Source organism: Python bivittatus, unplaced genomic scaffold, assembly GCF_059951505.1.
Source record: "Python bivittatus isolate LINGU-HERP-01145 unplaced genomic scaffold, Pbiv_v1 ctg000020_np1212, whole genome shotgun sequence".
In the NCBI taxonomy this organism is placed as follows: Eukaryota; Metazoa; Chordata; class Lepidosauria; order Squamata; family Pythonidae; genus Python; species Python bivittatus.
In genome coordinates, this window is record NW_028277030.1 from 96,444,091 (window position 1) to 96,465,735 (window position 21,645).

Sequence of the window (21,645 nt, forward strand, 5' to 3'; positions counted from 1 at the left end):
CGAGGGTTTCCCAGGCGGGGCTCCCGGCGGCTGGGGTGGCGAGCCGTCACGTGAAGGGGAGAAAAAGGCTCGTCTGAAATGCCAATGTTTCGCACTGTTTACGGGAATGAGGCGGGGAAACCTGCAAAAGGAGATGGCTTGACCATAAGAAAGTCTCTACTTGGGAGACACGCTGATGAGTCCAACCCAAAATCACTGAAGAGTGTGCCAGTTTTGATAACGATGCTGTAAATGGTTTCACGCATAGATGTTATGGAGGGCGTAGGAGCTAGTGGGAGCTGTGATCTCACGATAGGATAAAGGGTGGGTTACTCCTGGACTTCAGCAAAGGAAAGAAAATTAAAATCCTGCTAGCTAAGCTTGGATGAAACTTAGCAGGATGGGAAGCTGGAAAGCAGCAGCAGCGGCAGTGTTCTCCTCTTGTCTGAAATTACAAAAACAAGGAAGAGATAAAAAGAACTTCTCTTCAGGAATTCCTTAAACAGCAGCTCCAAGGAAGTTGGCTTCTTGCTGGGAGAGTTCTTGGAGGAGGTCAATGTCCAGTGTCCCTGTTAAGCAAAGACTAGAAGAATCCATTCACGTATCTTGATCCCAAAGGAGCACTGTTAATCATTTCTGTCTTGAAAAATAAATTGATGGAAAATGCCCACTTCCAAACCACTTTCCCTTTCCATCCTGAATCCAGTTGAAAACAACCCTGAAACGGATCTATTTTCAGTTCTATTCTGACAGCAGGACACTATGAACATGAGTATACATTTGCAGGTCTAGAGGTCACAGGAAACAGCCCATCCGTGCTCATTGGTGAAAGAGTTACTTGAGTGCTTCGTTGCCCCTGCCCCCACCCCTCTACTCAGGCGAGTGTTTAACAGCTATGCAACCTCCCCTCACAAAATAAAAGAGAATAAACTGCTTGTACCTGAAAGACCAGGTTGGGGACAGATCATCATGGAGAAAATCTATCTATCTGGTCGCTAAGAGTTGACTCCAGCTTGATGGCACATAGTCCGTCAATCAATCAATCAACCTGCTCTAAGGACAAAGATCAATGGATAATTCTTTGCCATCCATTATACTGGAGAAGAGGCCAAGTGACCTGTCAAAGATATGGCAAGAGGTGAGGTATAAAAGGCACAGACATGCTTCATGTCCTATGATTATGAACCTGCACTGAGGCAGCAATTTCTCTTTCAGTACTTGATCTCTCTATCACTTCTCTCCTCCCTATTTTTCAACTCAACTTATTTTTAGACTTTCAATGAGGCACAGAAAAGGACAACAGAGTTCCATATTTTTTCCATCTTTATTCAGTACCAAAAGCACTCCTGCTTTTCCTCATCATAACATCATGAAAACAATTAGACATATTGAACTGGACTTTATCAGTTGTCAATTTCCCTGTATCAGTTTGGCTCACTTTCCTCCCGAAATAATGAAGAAGGTGTTAAGGTTGCCCAACAGCTAATCCACTGCAGTCATCGATCTTTACAGGAGCTAGGTAGCCCCAAAGTCATGGGGGTCTATTTCTGCCCTGATTTTTCTGTGTGTCTCATTACAGTTATCCAAATTAGAAAACAAACTGTTGGTATTGCTTAGTTAATTTACCAATTTTTGTATATAATGTCTAATTTTATGGAACATCTTTCCATATATTTCATTTTACATTATTTTAAAATTTTACATTATGTTTTAATTTGTGAGGTGACCAAATGGCATGTGGGAAGAAAGGGTAGACAACCAGCTTAGAGAATTCCTAGTGAAGTTTCAAAATTGTAGAGTTGTACAATAAGGCCAGGCTCGCCCGATACATGCTTCTGAGCCTTGATTGTGGGTAAATGTGCTGAAGGGAGTTGGCAGTAATGTCAGAGGAGAAAACTAATGAGGTTACCTATAACTAAAACACCTGAAATCAGGTTAACATGACTTAGCTTGGAATCTAGAAGGCAGGAAGGAGATTGGTGGTGGGAAGACAATGCTAAGTTGACTGTGCTTTATTCTGATATTATAGCTGTGTGGTGCTTAAATCAATATTGGGAAAATGGCCTATGATTCTACCCATTGCTCTCATTCAATTTTCTGATAATGAATGGATGGTCAGGGACTGATAATTGTCTTTGTGAATTAGGGCATTATATTAATCATTTCAAGCATACAAAACATGCTTCAGACATTACCCAGAAATCTTCGCAGCAAACTTGAATGGAAGGTCAGTATTATTAATATATTGCAGATTTGCTAAAGGAGACTGAAATAAAATAACTTGTTCGTTCTGAAGATATTTATATCTTTACAGCAGAAGCAAGAAATGAATAGTCTTATTTATTTCTTATTTGGTAAATGTATATAGCTACCCATCTCACACACATGACTCTGGGCAGTGTACAAAGCTAAAAATGCAAAAGCAATAGAACAAAATAACAGACTTCCAGGGAAGCAATGGCGAACTGAAGAACCACAGCAGAACAAGTCGACAAATGGACTGGCTTCTCAGAATTTCTCTCTGGACAAGGAGAGGACTCAGGATAGCCCATAAGCATTCCAGACAGTAGCTCTCCACAAGGAGACTGTAAGACAGAAATCTCCAGAGGGTTTAGAGCTCTGGGAGCCGAGGGATTGCCATCTTTGCCCAAGCCGTGGTTTGGCACCTTCAAAAGGACACTGGGTTCACATACTTCCTTTCTTAATAAATTCTGGAAATTGCTTGTTAACTGCTTTTTGGAAATTAGGAACCTTCAGAATGGCAAGTTTCATTACACTGTGTGAGTTTCCTTCAATCCTTAATGAAAGACGTTTTATGCAAGTTTAAGGACTTAAAAAATAATTTTGGGGTAAACAGCAAAAGGATGATTAGAACATTGATTTTGGAAAGTTATGAACAAACTAAGGGGCCAGATGGACTTGAAATAAGTTTTTGAAATAACTACAGGAATCCTTCCTGTGGGAAAATGTTGTTGTTTAGAACTTTATTTTAAAAAATATGAAGATTTTGAAATTAAGTATGAGAAATCTTTCCATGGGAAAACGCTGTTGATTAGAAAAAAACATGATAAGATGGGACTTTGAAGGTTGGATACTAGAGAGAACCAGAAAGAACTAAAGATTACAATTAAAGGAGAAGAGCTAATACAGCATGGAGCAAAATATTATAAGCGGGAACTTATAATCATTTGTCTGTTAAATTAGTATTTTCCCTCTCTGCTAAATGGGGCATGCTTATCTTACTGTGCCTTCAGTATCTCATTTCATAGATTTTCCCATTCTTCCTGGACCCTTTGCTCCTTAAGGATTAAATCCAGCCTATCTTCCAGCTGAGTTCATTAGAATCCTCTTTTCTGAAGTCTTGTATGCAGGGCTGACTCTTTTGAGCTGTGCCTCTTTCGGATATAATGAATTCAAGGATACTATGAACACTTCTCCCCAAGGTGCCTCCTCTTCAACCAATCCCTCCCTGTTGGTAAAGATTAGATCTATAATAGCAGAGCCCCTTGTTTTTTCTTCTACAGTATTTTCTGACAAATGAAAATGTCAGCAAGAGAAGACAAGAATCTGTTGAACCTCTAACTCTTGGCAGAGTTAGATATGACAAAAGTGTTTGTGGATTACAATTCTGCATGAAAGGCAGGTAAATGCTGCTTCAAAAGGGATAAAATTGTTGTGTCTTTGAAGTATGACAGTTATTAAAAATATAAAAGACAATTTTGTAATAACTTTCACAGCATTTACATGCTAATTTCCAAACCCTGTTTCCTATTTGAAAGTTAAAAATTAGATTGAGTAAACTTAAAGCAAAACCAAAAAAAAAATCCTTTTAATATATATATATTATTTTATTATTTTACACCATTTAATTTCTCATTTAGAAAATGCATATTTAAGTGACTAAAAGCCATTATTTCAAAAGTACAAATTTTAAAATTTGCAATATTTATCATATTTTAGTTTTGCACCCAGTTTAGTCCCAGCTAAACATGCTTCAAATTTTGCATCCATTTCTTTGCTCTGGGCTTCAGTGAACAAAGTTTTCCAATCGCCCACTTCACCTGTACAGGACCAATGAAAAAAACAATTATTTATGTCTTCATCTATAAGAGTTCAACATTCTGAAAGATCTTTGGAATATGGAAACATGCATAATTTATATGGTTTATAATGTATTCCTATGCAAGTCTACAGTACTCAAAAATAAGAACTGTGGAATTTAATGGGTTTTCTAGATAGTAATGCTTTATAGCCTAAGACACTTGAGAATAAACTAAGTAAGGTGATAAGTGGATTATCTCCTAGTAAAAAGCATATAAAATATTTACTATGCTATTGTGCTATTGTTTATATACTTACATCACGTCTATATTACTATCCATTTTTTTTAAAAAAAACTTTATATGGAAACATCTTTTTCAGACAAGGTAGAAGAATGACTGATCTTATTCTGGCCCTTGGTGGATTACCTATTTGGGGAGGAGCTACAACATCCATGGGATTTATGTTGTTATATTCATACAACATAATCCTAATTACTGAAATAACATGTATTAAGTCTGCAGAATATACTGAGCTATAAATTAACCAAATTCACACAATATCTTAAGCACACACACACACAAAACCAATTTTAAAATTTACAGTGCTTCAGAAATTTTGCAAATGTGTTTGCTAGGTTTGTAGTTGACCTAATTAAGTGTAGTATGTGTTACCAAATGACCAATATAAAAGAAAGAAGATAAAATTGCTCTAGCCTGGGTTTTCTTTGGGATGCTAACTACAGAGCCATCTATCTTCCTCACTTGAACTTTTTTTAATATATTTTTTTATATACTCCAAGTATGTGGGGAGCATAGTTATGCTGGTTGCAAATTGTATTCACACTACATTTGTTGGACATGAACTTGGAAAAGTTGCTCCTCAGCTTTGCTAATGGGTTGCTTTTGCATAAAGCTTGCCCATGGACCAACTCCAGATCATTCTCTCTGCCTCCAGATTCCCAGCCCATCTGGATGTGACCTCTGCTGCCCTCCCAGATCTCCATGAGCATTGTACCCAGGCCCACCCATTTTTTTTTAAATACAGGAATTAACCATTCTGGTGGATCAAGCCCAGGAAATCATCCACAGACAGGCATTCATTTGTGTAACAACCATAGTTCCTCCTGGAGAACTGTGACTTGCCCACTGCTATCATTCCAACTTCTAAAGTTGGTTACATGGGGCTGCCTATAGGATCCGTTGGAAACCAAATGGTTATGAGGCTAAATCAGGAATTGGAGAGGGGGGGGATGGGTAGGTATTTTTAAGTAAGTGCCATAGATATTTGTATTTCTAACTATCTTTGATGTTTGATTTTAATTGTGAGCTGCCCACAGTCACGCTCTAGGGGAGATGGGAGGGGAAGGAAGGAAGGAAGGAAGGAAGGAAGGAAGGAAGGAAGGAAGGAAGGAAGGAAGGAAGGAAGGAAGGAAGGTCAGTCAGGTTTATATTCTACATATGGTGATAAAAGTAAAAAGACATTGCAGTGTCTTTTAAAGGGTTTCTGTCCCTCTATTCTGCAATGTAACAGAAGGACAGAACTTTGAAACTGGGCCCACAAAATATTGATAAGATAACATGTTATAAATCTTAGTTTTGCTTCTAATAACAACTGCCTCCACTAGAGGGCATTTGTGTTATTTGAAGAAACAGCTTCTTAACAGCAGTCTTGAACCCTGAAGAAAATAATACCTTTTCTGAAAATAACAGGAGCAAAGGAACCAAGAGTTTCTGGAGATTTGCTGCTCATTGCTTGAAAAGTAGTCTTGTCTGCAACAGACTTAATCATCTCTTCAGACAGAGGAAGTTCATAAAAGTCAGCTATTTGTTTGATTCCTTCCAGAAGGTTCTGTAAAATAATAGCAATCAATCATTTTTTACCTCTAGGAGCATTTAAAATACTACAAGTAGTCTTCACTTAACAACAATTGGAACCAGCAACTCCATTGCTAAGAGATGCGGTCGTTAAGGGAGACATCATGTGACCACGACTTGCAATTTTACTGCCAGCTTCTCCATTGACTCTGTTGGAAACCAGCTGTGAAGCATGCAAATGGAAATTACGTGACTGCAGGACACTATGACTGCAGGACACTATAAATGCCCACTGGTTGCAAAGTGCCCAAATCTCAATCACGTGACTGCAGGAATGCTGCAGTGGTCATAAATGCGCAGACCAGTCATAAAGTTACATTTTCAACTCTATATCTTCAAATGGTTGCTAAACAGGACAGTTATTAAGCAAGGACTATCTGTACACTGCTTTGACACCCAAGAAAATGAGATGAGCTGCAACAGTGTGTCTCAATGTTGGCAACTTTAAGAAGTATGGACTTCAACTCCCAGAATTCCCCGGCCAGGCTGTAAATAAGTATCTACAGTCCTACATTAATGTCCTTATTAACGAGAGAAAGTGATGTGCAGATGTGAAAATTGTCATGTTCAAGGTTTCAGAGTTTATCATGCAAAGGTTTTACTTCTGAGATTCACATGCACAACATTGTGCTGTTAATATTTATTTATTAAAATACTTACATATCATTTTTCATTTTTGTAAATCCAATTATTAGCATTTATGTCAATCTCATTAGCATGTTTATAGAACCTGAATTAGGATTGCCCTTAATGGTAGAATTACCATTTATATTTTCATTTCAAAATATTTAAATTAGATAATCAAATATGTTACAAAATAACAAAAAGAAGACACTATATATTAATTATGAAGCTACACAATGGAGAAAAGTCAAAGTATAACACTGAGATCAAACACTAAGGAACAAGGCTAGATTTTTACATTGCGCTAAAAGTGTAGTTTGTGGTTTAGGGGTTGAGTGATTCTAGCCATTGTGATTCATAAAGGATAGTATATGGATTAGCATATTACCCAAGAAACCATGGTTAAGCAAACAGTGACAAAGTATGATATGTGAACCTAATCTACATCATTTCCCAGTCATCCTATGATACATAGGATAGAAGAATAAGAGCCTTCCCCACTTGTGCCTAAGCATGGCACAGACATGCCCTGCAATCTCTTAGACCCATGACATTGCCCTCATTGTGTCTCTACCCTATACCTGAGGCAGCTTAAAGTCGTCCTTCGCTGTTCCCTTAAGCATTCAACAAGTTGTGGCAGTTTTACTATAGGGAGAATCTGACATGCTTCATTAACCATTCTCTTAGTGTCACAGGTGATCCCCCTAGGGGTTGGGATCAGCCCAGCACCCACTTCTGGCCGGTGCTGTCCTCCAGGGCCATTCTATTTGGGACAACAGGAAAGTCTGGATCTTTTAATCTGGGCTCCCCCATTTACTTAACAGGTCTCCAAGCCAATTCCAGCTCAGAGACCTGGCTTAGCCTGAACACAACTGGCTCAGCCCATATTGGCACTACTCACCTGTTCAGGCTTCTGTTGCCAGGCTCCTGAACAACAGGTGATAGGTACATGGGCAGAGGCTGTGTGAGCCATCTCTTTCTCCTACTTCATTACACAGACCCTCATCCTGTCACCCGTTCAGCCCTCCTTCATTGCCTAACATTTGTTGGTTGGGCTTACAACTGACAGACACTTGAAAAGTATCAGGCAAAGCAGGGAGGTAGATCTTTCAAAGATCTCTGAACAATGTGGATGATGGGAGCATGATATGTGGGAAATAGTAGATGATAGTAGAAAACTGAAGGTTCTTATTTAAACACCAGAACACAAATAGCTTAATGATGACCTTAATTGCTCCAGTGAATGCTGATAAAAAGGAGGATTTTAAAAAGCACAGGAATAATATCTCAGTTACTAAACAAATCATGTAAGAAGCCAGGTAAACATTTGTTGTGCATATGTTAATCAGAGCTTGGAAATACAGTATTATTATGCAAAGCAAGATAAAAACTGGTTAGTGCAGGTCAGTTTCCAGATACATGGATTTCAATCCCAGTATTTCTTTTGGGTCTATGTCTGTAAATTATTAAATCAATCCACCAATCCATCACTGGATTCCCCAGCCAGCATGGCCATTGGTGAGAATCGTGGGAGCTAAAGCGTGAGTGTCCACAACTAGCCATCATGATGATGAAAAAAATGGTAATGCATGTACAGTGATATCACAGTGCAAACTCCATCTTTTTGTACTTGCATCCTGACACTGGAAACAAGTCACAAGGTTTGCATCATGATATTATGATATACATTTTTTTCACTTGCTCCCTTCTTGCCCCTCCCCATGGATGCCTCTTTGCTGAAGTCCGCACATCTGGAAGTTGCTCATATTGGGGAATGCGGGAGAAGGCTTCCTCCATAGCAGGCTACAGAAAAATGAATGTGTGATATAAATACTATTTTAACTTCTAAGAAGACTTACTTCTTTCAGTTCTTCATAGGTGATTATCATTATATTTTCTTCATCCATATGTTTGTCCCAAGCAACAGCATGTTTAAAGTAGGAATTCCATGCAACTGAAATGAAATGTACACAGTCTCTGTCTCACAGTGTGATTAAGTTCTCTATATGAGCCAAGGAAAATATAGCCAGTGTCAGATTGGAACCAGGCTTATCATGGCTATTTTAATCCTACTGATTTCACTGGGTCTATTCTAAATAAGAGACATTTGGATACAACCCAATGTGATTTGCACAATAAGCAAATCAAGAGGATTAAGTGATGACATTTAACTAAGTTCATTCTAATTCAGTTAGTGATAAATTACTGTAATCTGAATCATATCTTGTTGGGACAAGTCTGATGCTGGGGGTGGCTGGCACCCTGATGACGTTCTTCGTGCCTAATCATTTTTAGCTGCCATCAATTATCCTGGAAGTTATTCACTATTTATTTAGGACTAATTGTTACACTGTATTTTTAATTAATATTTATCTTTCCTGTAAACTGCCCAGAGACATTTTCTAACGATATATATATATATTCTTTTTTACTGGATCAGTTTTGTGCTATGTGAGAATTCTTTCGTCACATTAAGGAGAGGAAGAAAAAGGGACTTTCTGTTCCTCCAAAAACTTGTGAAATAGTATGATAATTTTATATTGCTCAGTGCATATCACATTTTAGGCTAGAAAATTAATCTGAAGATCACTCTTAGTAATTCCCTTCATAAATAGAGTTAGAAACATATGGGGAGATACCTTTTATTTTATTTTACTTTAAATTTCACATATTACTTCAATTTATATGCCATTCCATTTCCAGACTGTAAGCTGCCTATAAGTTGAAGTAATAAATAAATTACATTAATTTTTAAGATGAGGGCTTCTTTAACTGTACTTATTCAGATCACTGAGCATAAGATCTCTTGCTTTCTGATCATAGGAAGAATTAGAAGGGCAGCCAAAAATTTGGAATCACCTCTTTTGCTGTCACCCATTTTGTTGAAGGGACACGTGGATGTACTGTATATCATCAGCTATGACATGGTGTGGTCTCTACAGTATTATTTATAGACAAAGTATATTTGGAATGTTTTCTGCTTCAGATAAGTCTATTGCAAATATACTCATCCATAGTTTTATTTATGTAACCAGGACTGCTGCACCAACTCACTTCTGATATGCTTTAAGAATTAAATAAAGTATCATTTTAAATATGGTCATACATATTAGTTTCACTACTGGTATTAAAAATGTACAGGAATAACTAACTTGAAGTGAGAAATATGCTAAAGACATAAATAATGGACAGCTTCTTGAAGTTCAAGTCCAGATAAAAGACTGGCTTTGTATGTCAGTGCGTGAAATTCCTTATATTTAATTTGCTTCAGTATTTCTTGATACAGTGAGTTAAAGGGGGGAAAAAAATTATGCTTCTGTGCAATCACCTAGATTGGACCAGATTCAAATTTAACTGGAACATTTTCAGGCTAAGCACAATTTGGAAACAATGCCAGGCCTTGAGAAGACCAAAAGGAATATATAAGATAATATACCTTCACCATTCATAAACTTTTGAAAGAAATTGTCCCAGGAACTGACATTAGGAAGCAAAGGATTTTTGTTGTAAAAATGGTAGTACGATATAGCTGCATCTTTGGGATTTCGAAATACCACCAGCATCTGTTTAAATAGATAGATGAATAGATAGATGATAGTTAGATGTGGTTTAAAAGAAGTATAAACATCCAGTAGAGTGATATGCAGTATTTATATATTGAAACTAAGACATAAATCAGGGTTGTGTTTTCTATGCCAAAATTTGCACTTGGCCTTTGAATGGTGGCATACCAAGAATCACACCCTAAAAAGTTATATATGGGGCCAAGACGAAAACATTTGATTTGCAGTCAACTGTAAATTTAATTAAATGTAAATGAGATGAAATCAAATGTTTTTGTCTTGGCCCCAGTAACTATATTAAACTTTACAGTTTGGTAGCAACAGTTCACGGTATCAGAGGATCAGACAGATCCTTGGGGCCTCAGGATATGCACTTTTGATGTAAATGCAAATTCAGAGAGGGAAGTTGCTATATCACAATATGCAAGATTTCCATTCCTTTCCTCCCAGTAGGACTAGAGAGGTATTTCTGAACTGCAACAAAGACAGCTACATCAAGAAGCTGAAAATGAAAACAGTAGACTTCTGCCTCAGTAACATTTTTGGTTGGAGAGACTTGCATAAGTCTCCATAATCTCAGTTACTTTGGATAAATATTGAAGAAAAAGATAAGATCCTAAATATTACATACTGTGATTTGATTCATGGACAAAAGTTATAACAGGTTTGCCTAAAAGGACCTCAGATTCAGGAGCACCCTCCAGCACAGTCATTACAGGGAACATTGATCTCAACTATGTTGAGGATATAGGGGACCTAAACTTTTTGACTATATCATCTTACGATTTTATGGGACCTTCAGAAATGTATAATATTCAGTATCTACAATACATACTGATATGCAACCAGCTAACACTGTTGGACTATTGTATTCACAATGAAACTGGTTCCTTACCTTCACCTTGTTCTCCAGAAAAGATTTGGGAATGTTATCATAATGCAGATGAGTTACATAATAACGGGGAGATGGATGTTCTTTCATTTTCTGAAATCAAACAAAAAGATGCTAAAATTCTGTTGATGAATGCCCCCATTCGCATATGTATGTGCACCTGATAAGCTCACTTGCTGGTTGGTTGCATGTACTTGCAAATGTCCTGCAAGGATAGGATACCCCTTACAAAATTTAGGTATTTGTTCAAAAATTCATCAAGGAGAGGGAAAGGGGATTGAAGAGGTTGTTACACTATTAGAAATCCCAGGCTCAAATCAGACTGGAGGATAAAACATAAGACATAAAAATAAAATTTGGGCCAGAAAGACTAAGAGCATGATCTCTCTTCAGGCCCTAAGGAAAATCATAATCCCAGAGAGACACGCTGTGTGTCTGAGGGGATGAAGGCAAAGAAGGGAAACTTGCTGTATATTCAGATATATAGTGGTCCTGAAAAAAACTGCTCCTAGCCTGAGATCCCCAGTACAGTTTACTGCAAACATAACTGCATCAGCAAGTTCACATTAACAAAAAAACATGGTTAAACAAACCATGACCTCTTCATTTTGCAGATGGTAATAATGGCCACCCAGATCTCCTCTCCTGTCCTCTGCTCTGGGGAGGCAGCTCCACTTGCATATTTCTTTAGCATGTAACAAGCAATCCTACAAACCTACCAGAACATAAAATCAGACTGGAGATCAGGCTTGTTGGTTAGAAGTGCATTCTCAAAATCCACGGAGTATCTAAATAAAATAACTCTGAAAGGTTTTTTCTTATTTGTATCTCAATCTCTCTGTCAAGTTTTCTCTTTCTTTGACCCTGCTTTAGAACAGGCTCACAAATCCAAAGATTCTAACACTATCAAAAGCATGCAATAACATATAAGAGCTGTAGTAGATTGTAAAATAAAAACAAAATTTTAAAAAAGTCTGAGTTTGCTTCCTGGTGACTTACATGGCACACAACAGAAATAATTTTCCATTGCCTTATCCAAGAACATTTTTTTGAATCTTCAGTGTAGTTTACAAACCTGGACTCTCGTATTCCACCAGAGTCCAGTCAATTAAGCTCAGCTCTAGTGCTGCCATACGCTGAAGGAGACTGAATTATCCAGCCCATTTAACCTTATTCTAGACAAAGGCTGAATTCATACTGACCAGAACTTTTTCTGGGCCTCCAAATTCAAGCATTAAGAGGGGTCTTGGTGGTGGTAAGGCCTTACTACTTGGAATTGCAGCTACCATTTCATGTAGAATTTGGAATACCCAGTTGGTCCCTGAAAGAGAAAACAAGTAAGCTGCGTTTAGATTACAGAGACATTAGCCTCATAGCCAAGAGCACAAACATGTTTTTTTGAAGCTGGTGAAGTTTAAGCATGCCAAGCAGAATTGGACCATGGTTAGAAACTATTAGAAAATGTAGACCCTAGCTTGCAGATTTTGTTATGTGTTGACACTTAGTTGGATATAATGCCAATCTATAATGTATATAAATGAGTAGAGAGAAAGTGAGTCTTGGGTTTTTGGGATCCTTTTCTTGCTCCTCTTTTTTCCTTGTTACCCCCTTGAGGTAAGCCATAGTTTGCTGTTTCAACCAATCTATAATGACTTGCACTTTCTCTCCAAGTTCCAGGTGGCAACCAGGCAGCAATCCTGATTTGTGGAGCCGAGGCTAGCTAGACTTCAACCAGTGGCACTACTCAACTTGAGATGAGGGAGGCTGAGTTAGATACCCTTTTGGGGTTTGTAGGCATCCATGCTCTTGTAATTGCTCCATCCACATACATCCCCATTTTGCTGCTATTCTGTCTTCTCATTGAGTCATTGAGGGTCAGTTTAATAAAATTATGGTTGGTTGCACAGTCACCCAGATGTTTAGACTGGATTTGGCATTTTTGTCCACCTATCAAGTCCTTCCCAAGGACCTGGGATAGGCAGATGCTGTTGTTTAGTAATATTAAAGGTATTGTCGCAGGAAGTAAGCTGTTCCAAGTAAAGCTGCCTTTTGCAATTGACTGATGGTGATTTTGTCAATATCGATGGTCTTCAAGGGGTACTCCAGATGTTTTGGGATTGCACCCAAGGTGCCAATTACTATTAGTTCTACCTTTGCTTTCTTTTGTTACAGTCATTTTCTTTCTATTTGCAGGTCTTTGTATTTTGGGATTTTCTCCAGTTCTTTCTCTTCTATTCTGCTATCTCCATAAATAAAATTCTTATTTTATAATAATTTAAATAAATAAAACAAAATAATAATAATAATAATAATAATAATAATAATAATAATAATAATAATAATTTTATTATTATTGTTATCTCCTGGTGCATTCAATATCTTCCTTACCCTCTTCATGAAACATGACATCTTTTCTCTTTTCTTTTCTTCCTCCCCTCTCCTCTTCTCCATAGGGCCTCTAAGGGTCAGAGGCAAGGCAGCACCTCTGTTGATTCTTTTTTAAGTACATGGTGCTGAATTTGGGAAGACCTCTTGTCACCAATTGGGATAAATGTTCAGTCAACCTCAGTACAAGATTGGAGGAGTAGATTTGCAGAGCATATTAGAAGATGTATCAAAGGAGGCCATGTGTAATAGTTTCACCCCATCATTCCTTCCACTTCCCAATCCATCAATAGCAACAGCAGACTGAAGATGATCTACAGCCATCCTTAAGTCTGCCAAATTTGTATATTTTAAAATCTATTTTTTAAAATTTGTGATGCTGTTTTTATTTAACTAATAACTTTTTATCTTTTTATTGCTTGTTTTTATTCACTTATTTTATTTCATGTTGTACGCCACCCAAAGTAGCTTGGTGTGAGATGGGCAGCTATATAAATGTGACATATAAATAAATAAATATATTTGAAATGCTGAGAACAAAAACAAAGAACCATTGCTTTGACCTGAGCTGCCACAAGTCTGCAGTATTAAAAATCCTCTTGCTTTTCACTTCATGCAAAAAAAAAAATTAAAAAAATGGAATTGCTTGCATACATGCACCTTATCTCCCAGTATTAATCCTTACATTGTGTGGATTTCTCTGGTTGTATGTAAGAAAGTAAATAATTAAATTTTGCATTCAGTTTGATGTAGTTAAAATAGCTAGCTTCAAACCAAGAAGAGGTTTTAAAAAGGATTGGGGCCAGCCTGTCTGAAGACCAGCAAATAAATAAATCCTTTGAGGGACCACTGAGAAAAATATCAAAATGCCACTTTTTCTCTTGAAAGAAGCCCAGGAGCCAAAGGCATGGAGAGGCAAGAATTTCTATAAATGCCATAATATTTCCTTGAGTTCTGGATGTTATCTAGTTACTACATTTTGCTGTCTTTGGAAATTCTGTGTCATTCACAGGAGCAGTTCTACTTCATTGGACTTTGGCCAGTGGCCAGAGTCTGGATTACTGTGGCCAGGCTGTTCAACTGAGAACACTTTGGACTCCTAAGGTGCTTGAACCTCCAGGGGCAAGGAGCAATCAAGAGTACTCTGAGACCAGGTTCCTGCTTTCTCAATGCACATGTATCCCCATTCAGAGTAAGTCATTCATCCAGTTCCAGGATCTAGGGCACAAAATGTATGAACCTGTGTTGCTTTTCCTTTATTTTTCCAATTTCTACAGCCGCCTTCTTGCATATGACTCTTGTATCCAGCCAACCATGTCCATATTATAATGTCCAGCCAACAGAAAAGTGTCCTTTCCTGATGTAGCTGGGGTAGGAATATTTGCTAGACTATAGACTATGATTTCCTGGTAAATACTCTTTTTCTAAAAATTAAATTTTGCATTCAGTTTGGTGTAGTTAAAATGGCTAGCTTCAAACCAAGAAGAGGTTTTTAAAAGGATAGGGACCAGCCTGTCTGAAGACCAGCTTTTTTTTTTTTTTTTCATCTGTGTACTGTGGTCCTTCTTAGCCAAAAACTAGATAATCAGCCAACAGGACAAGACATCTCATCATGGGATCTAAATTTTTAAAATGCCATCCCCAAGCATATTTAACTTACTTTTGAGACTGGACACAAAATTAAAAGTATTTTGTTTTCTTTAAAGTTTTATCAGAATATAACATACAGCTTATGCAAATTATTCATGACTTCTAGGATCATAAAAGCTGAGCAGGTTCATCTGGTACCCAGCCATTGTCCAGCCTTCTCCAAACTCACCCTTTCTAGATTCTTTGGACTTGCAGCTGCTACCTCCCCACCACATAGCTGAGGGTGATGACAGTTGCAACTCAAGATATTTGTAGGATGTCAGTTTGGGGAAGTCTGTTCTAATATATTGCAAACAAACTTGGGATTATCTCAGAAGCAGCAAAGTGGGGGATAAAACTTGAAAAAACGGAATTAACAATGCTATAATTTTCCTTTTCTCTTTCCTTTCCAAAAGAAAGAGAGAAGAATAGATACTCACCACATTTTGGATAAGCAACTACCAGCATGTCATCCTTTCTCGTTTCAAAAGTTTCCAGTGCTTCAAAGGTCTCTGCCCTACAAAGACTACTAGGATACAGGACTCCTTTGAAAGTAAAAAGAAGCTCTACATCCTTCTTGTCTTTATTCTCATCCATAATCTTATTTATTACTTGCAGGAAACTGCTACTTTCTTCAGCCATTCTTTTCTCTTGCGGGCACTCTCTGCCTTGTCTCGAATCCTTTCAAAAGGCAGCTCTAGTTTTGTGCAAACAGATTCTCAGAAGCCTTCCTTCTCTTGCTCAATGAAGAAAAAACTGCTGAGGAGGAAATAATCATGAATCACCAGCCTTCGCACGCTATATCCTGGTGTGTGATGATGATGTAACAGCTTTGGGAATACAAGTTACTTAATCTGCTGTGGAAGAACAGAACTTTCTTCGGAGAGAAATAAATCATTTGGGAAAGAGATTGCAATGCCAGAAGGCCAAATGAGTACAGAGAAAAGCAGCCTGAAACTGTACTGATTGGTTAAAAGGTTCCTTCCCTCTTTAATGAAAGGACTAGATGGGAGTTTTTTCTGCTTTGTTTTTTTCTGTCAACTCAGTAACACAATTGTTAAAAGATTGTGTACTTGCTTCTGAAAGTGAGTATGTAGCACAATATAAAAAATACACAGTGAGTTTAGATAGGGGGGGTGGGGAGTTGTAGCACAATGTTATACATGTTTGTTTGATTGTAAATCACAGTATTCAATGAGCCTTATACCCCAGTAATTTAGTAGATTTTCCCTGAAAATATACAGTATGAGTTTGTGTGTGGGAGCAAGCTTAGTTTTTTTGAGTTGAAGACAGAGTATAATCTCTCTGAAATACATTAATACATAAAACTGTTTAGAATTACAGCTATGTATGCCAGTAACATCCCCCATCCATATAATCATAATTTTTTAAAAAATGACTATAGATGTCGTTTCAGAATTTGCATTTATAGATGAGAATTAGGGCTGTACTTGCACATACAACACAATATATACACCAGCTCAGTGGGGTTTCTTTCCAGGTAATTTGTTTTTTAAAAGTGGCAGCAATATAAAACTAGAATAAAACATATCTCCAGCAACAGTTGCAAACTAATGCAAGGCCTTTGTCTTATGGTCACTGATTCAGCAAGTACTTCCCATTTTCTTTATGTTGCATCATTCAGGTTAACAGTAAATGAGGTAGAGATTCAGTCCTACTCTTGATGCAAATTGCCATGATTCAGCACTCAGCCCAGGAAAGGTTGAAGAAACACTTTAAACACTGCATAATATTTCCTCAAAGCCAATTATTTAGAAATATGTACAGACTAAAAAACTACAGCATGATTACATCACCCAGTGATAACTATTACTCCCCTGTACAAAGTGAAGTATAGGAAATAAAGTACCTGTGTAATCAGTATTTTATCATTTTCTGTAATCTTTTTATAGCTATGGAAGTAAATGAATCCTTTATGGCACCAGCCACCCAGTAAAACCTAGATACTGTTGCTGTTATTTTGACAGTGCCACTCATATACGCTGATGCTGATGAAAGCCTCCATCTCACATTGTTCTCAATTGTATTGAAGGGGATCAAGTAAAATGATAGCTTGCATGTGTTTTTTAAGAAAATTAAAATCCTGGGATAAGAGTTCCATCTCCATCCCAACTGCGTGTTTCTTCGGAATTACAGTAAATCTCACTGACCTCAAGGAACTTACTTCCAGGTAGGACCTATAATAAACTTTGCAGAAAAAGTCATATTACATATAAATTGTTGCTTCTCAAAGAGATTACAATCACACTTAGCAAGAGGGGAAATCCCCTATACCCCCTCCCCCCAATCTATTCTAAGGAGTCCACTAAGCTTGTTATAGCTAGTAGTCTTTTACCACTACATATAAATGTTCACATTTACATATTTCAGTTCTGTTTAGAACTGTAGAGGGGTACAGAAAAAAACTTTAATGAAGGAATGCAAGATTCATTCAGGGAAAATAACCTGGGAATGGAGAGGGTATGAGAAAGAGACTCAAGATAACTTCACTTTGATTCTGTTTGGTATAAGAGGAGGCAGAGGGAATGGAGAAAATTAGGGCATTAAGACAACTTGGCAGTAACATGTTTTCAAATCCAACATTCAATGTTTTCCTAAAAGACCTTAGTATGAGCTGAATTAATATGTTTCATATTAAGCAGACGTTTGTATGAGGGGGGTGTCTGTTTCTTTTTAAATTCTGTATTCTGCCATGTTATGATTCATTGGGAAGAAAATTCAAACATCAAGATAACAATTTCCTTGACAGGTTGTGACAAAATTGAAACACAAATAAAAACAAGCAGCAATTTGTGTATCTTGCCTTTAACAATCATGCCAATTTTGAATACAGCTTCATAATATATCGCTCTGATTTCCTAATTTGAGATGAGTGGTGGAGCCACATAGTTGTTCTTTATCTGTGAGAGACTGTAGGAAAGTGAGTAAAGAGATTTTGAAGGTATATCTCAGCAGAGGCATCTCAATTCATCTGCTAAGAGATGTGAGAAAAAACATTTCAAAGAGACTTTGCCTCAATTAACTTGCTCTGAGGCTGAAACATTTCTCTTAATTTTTTCAAGAATTGGTATTTACCCCAGGCTGACATGAAAGCTACCTTCCTGGAATCCATATTGCTCGTTTCCTTAGTTTTATCAGCCACATGGGATTGACAGTACAGTACCAAGAGAATCATGATCATCTTCCCATTCCCCCTTTGAAGCTGATGGAATCCCTCTGCTGCTTAAGCCTTCCTTTGTAGTGTTAAAAAGGAATTCAGACACAATAGCTTTTGTCTCACTTATATTGTGTGCCTCTTGTTTCTCTCAGAAATTACTCCTAAAATAAAGGCTCAACGTTTTTGCTTTGTTCCCCTTCCACCCGCAAAAAAAGGCGCTGGACTAGGACTGTGGATATAACATCCCAGTCCATTTCCAGCCATGGAAACTCACAGAGTGACATTGGGCCAGTTGTTTTCTCACAACTAAACCTACGGATAATATGAAAGGAGCCACCTCAAGCTCCTGGAGAAAAAGTGGGATATAAATCATTATCATCATCATCATCAACACATTGTGGTATTATTGCAAGATACACTGTGAGCTGGCCCTCTGAAAACATAAATACACTCCACCCTATCAAATACACAATTGGTAATAAGACTGATTGAACTTGACTGGATTTACTTTCAGTAGCAATGTATAGGATTGTGCCACAAAATTACAAAATTCTATTACATTAATAAGACTCTTTTGAGTGTTAATTAGCTTGGGCAAAGAAACATAACATGTATCAAACTGGTAAAGCATTTGTTATTCCAGGAAATTTGCTCGATTTACAACTGCAGTCCTCACCATGTCAAGAAGCCTTCAAGTAATATAGGATTTGTAGAAGAGTATGGAAATAACCTTGAGGAAGTTATGCAACAGCTTTTACATCAGCTTAGCCCAGAAAGACAGGAGAGGGTGAGGAAGAAACTCCAGTTTGCCCCACCTGACCTTTTTTGGTATAAGGAGGGAGAGAGAAACTCTGTCAGGTTTTCAAGATTCTTTTATTATGCTCTACAACCATAGAGTTCCAGTAATTCTCAGTGTCTGTTCCATGACATGGCCTTCCTTGAAGGGTTGACAGGATTAATGAACATCAGGAACAAAAACATTCCTAAGAATTCCTCTAAAGCTGGTAAGATTATCCATTTTATCCAGCTTATTTTTATGGTAAATCCGTTTTAGTATTCATTTACATTGTATAACTTTTCTATTGCTTTTTAAAAATTTTGTTAGCTCTAGAGTAGAAAAGTGGGAGGTCAACAAAAAACACATACTTAATTTTGATTTTAATTAAGTTGCAGGGCTATAGGCTTCTCCAGTCAAAAGGAACTCTGAATGGTGTACAGTTCCCACTGGGATAAAAGCAAAAGACAATATAGAGTCATAGAACCCAATGAATAAAATCACCTACATAAAACCCAGGCATTAAATAGCATCAGCAAAACACAGTTAATAACTTCTGATTACTTGAGGGAAAAACAATCATTCAGATCTCAGGGTCTGTTTGAATAGCCAGGTTTTAATCAACTTCCTAAATGCCAAAAGAGAAGGGACCATTTGAATATCTAGGGAATGGTATTCCTCAGAAGAGGGGCAGTGATAGAGAAGGCATTTTCCATTGCCCCCTCATTGAATGAGGGGACATGAAGAAAGCTCACTTTGGGCAGATATGATTCAGGGAAGGTGGTCCCAGATATCCAGACCCTGAACCATGAAGGGCTTTAAAAGTGACAACCAGCACCTTGAATTGCACCCAGAAGCCAATGCAGTTCCTGTTTCAACATTTCCCCCCTCTTGTGCTCTTACAGAGAAAGCAAGATTGTACCAATAGAAGAGAATATATGTAGCTCAGGGTTGAACCCCACACTCACTAGCACTGATGATGTTACTTAGTCAGGCAATGAAACGTCTACAATCAAGCAACCAAGCTCAGAGAGCATCAAGGACTCCAAAGTATGATTGGTTGAAGATAAGGTAACTTTATACCTATGTGTACTGTTCCATTTCCATTGTGCATTTATACTACTTAACAGTGAATAAGCAAACAATTTGGCTTTATTCCTGCGCACCTGAAGAAGAGCAATTTTTGACTTTAACAATAACTCATTCCTTGGATGGGGAATTTATATCCTGTCACACCAATGGAGCAGATGGGAGTTTCTCCTATATTTCACTAATACATAGAGACACTAGTTTGTAATGGAGAGCCACTTTGGTGCACTCCATTAAGGCACCAGGCTAGAAACCAGGAGACTATGAGTTCTAGTCCTATCTTAGGCATGAAGCCAACTGAGTGGTCTTTTCCACTCATTCTCTCAGTCCTAGGAAGAAGGCAAGAGCAAACCACTACTGAAAATCTTGCCAAGAAAACTGCAGGGACTAGTCCAGGCAGTTGCCAGGAGTCAACACTGACTCGAAGGCACCAAAAAACCCCAAAGCAACTTTGTGATGAATGTATTAACTGCATGACTCATCTGCCTGGTGCAGTGGTTTCCAATATTATTCATTTTATAAGCAAGATTTAGGTGAAACCTGAAATTCAAGAGCATAAAATATTCTCACAAATTCTACCTATTCCATGGACAGGACAAAGTAGGTTGGAACCCTATGGCTTCTCCCATCTGCAAGCCTTTCCAGCACCCAGCTGACCATCACCTCTTCCTCCTCATCAGGAAGGAAGGACCATCATTTCCTGAAGAATATGGGTCAGGTGGATTATTGCAACACTCCTGTCTTTGCCACCCATCATCTGAGGTTAACTAAAAAAAAGTGCCTGATATCTTTCTTGAATAGAGAAAAACACAAAAAATAGAGTATGAAACTCATGAAGTTGACAATGCTTACTTTATGTAGTTTGATTGTAGAATTTTTTATTCTAATCATTCATAATCAATTGATAATTTTGCCCCCTAAAAGGTAAATGTCAAGGAATATAATCCAGTCAGTGAACAAGGAGCAAGTGAACTTCAGTCTAAATATTATTCCATTAAGATCCAACATGTAAAGCCCTGTCCTTACCTTTGTTTGCTGAGAAAGCTGCAAGCCTCTTTGGGTAAGCATAAAAATGTCCAACTCAGTACGAAAGTGTCATGGACCTTGGCCTTTTTGATTATATTCTTTGTTTGGGACTAAATGAATTGCATTCCTCTGTACGACGATAAAAGAATTAATTCCTCTGTTCTAATAGAAGTGAGTGGGGCTGCCTTACTGCAATGGTGGAGAGGCGAATTTTTCAAAGGTGCATGGAACATATATGTGAAAAAGTAGAATTCAAGACAGAATGTCTCTTTCACATATTAGTAAATTGATCCATTTTGCAGAGCTTCCTTGGGATTTTTTAACCAACCCAAAAAGGCAGAGATCAGAATGTTTGATCTCTGAAGTTGGATAGAACAATGAATAGTAGCAAATTGTAGGCCTGTGTGAGGCAGCTTGGATTTGCCTCAGCAAGATGCTTTGCACTGAGAAGTAGGAATTTGCGTCGCAAGGTGTTTCATGTTGCCTCAAAGCCTTCAGTGAAAGATAACTTAGGCCTGAAGAGAAGCCTTTTCAGGTCCACTAGAACAGCTGTAAGAGGCAGTCCAAATAGGCAAAGTGAAACAACA

The 21,645-nt window shown here is 37.7% G+C and overlaps 1 protein-coding gene across 1 annotated transcript; it reads right to left on the bottom strand.

Annotated features, from left to right (window-relative positions):
• Positions 1–3,817: 3,817 nt before the first annotated feature.
• LOC103058955 (sulfotransferase 6B1-like) lies at positions 3,818–15,753 on the bottom strand. Its single transcript, XM_007435844.4, has 7 exons — positions 15,431–15,753; positions 12,179–12,297; positions 10,980–11,069; positions 9,958–10,084; positions 8,381–8,475; positions 5,715–5,871; positions 3,818–4,040 (listed from the first exon to the last, which is right to left on the bottom strand). Exons 1-7 carry the CDS (start codon positions 15,630–15,632, stop codon positions 3,910–3,912), a joined length of 921 nt encoding a protein of 306 aa, XP_007435906.1. The 5' UTR covers positions 15,633–15,753; the 3' UTR covers positions 3,818–3,909.
• Between the last annotated feature and the right edge of the window lie 5,892 nt (positions 15,754–21,645).

Coding starts and splice junctions, on each gene's coding strand:
- LOC103058955 (XM_007435844.4), bottom strand. CDS start 15,632: ATGGCTGAAGAAAGTAGCAGTTTCCTGCAAGTAATAAATAAGATTATG. Junction 11,070..12,178: donor GAGGCCCAGAAAAAGTTCTG/GTCAGTATGAAT, acceptor GTTTGATTTCAG/AAAATGAAAGAACATCCATC. Junction 4,041..5,714: donor TCCTGTTATTTTCAGAAAAG/GTATTATTTTCT, acceptor GGTCCTGTACAG/GTGAAGTGGGCGATTGGAAA.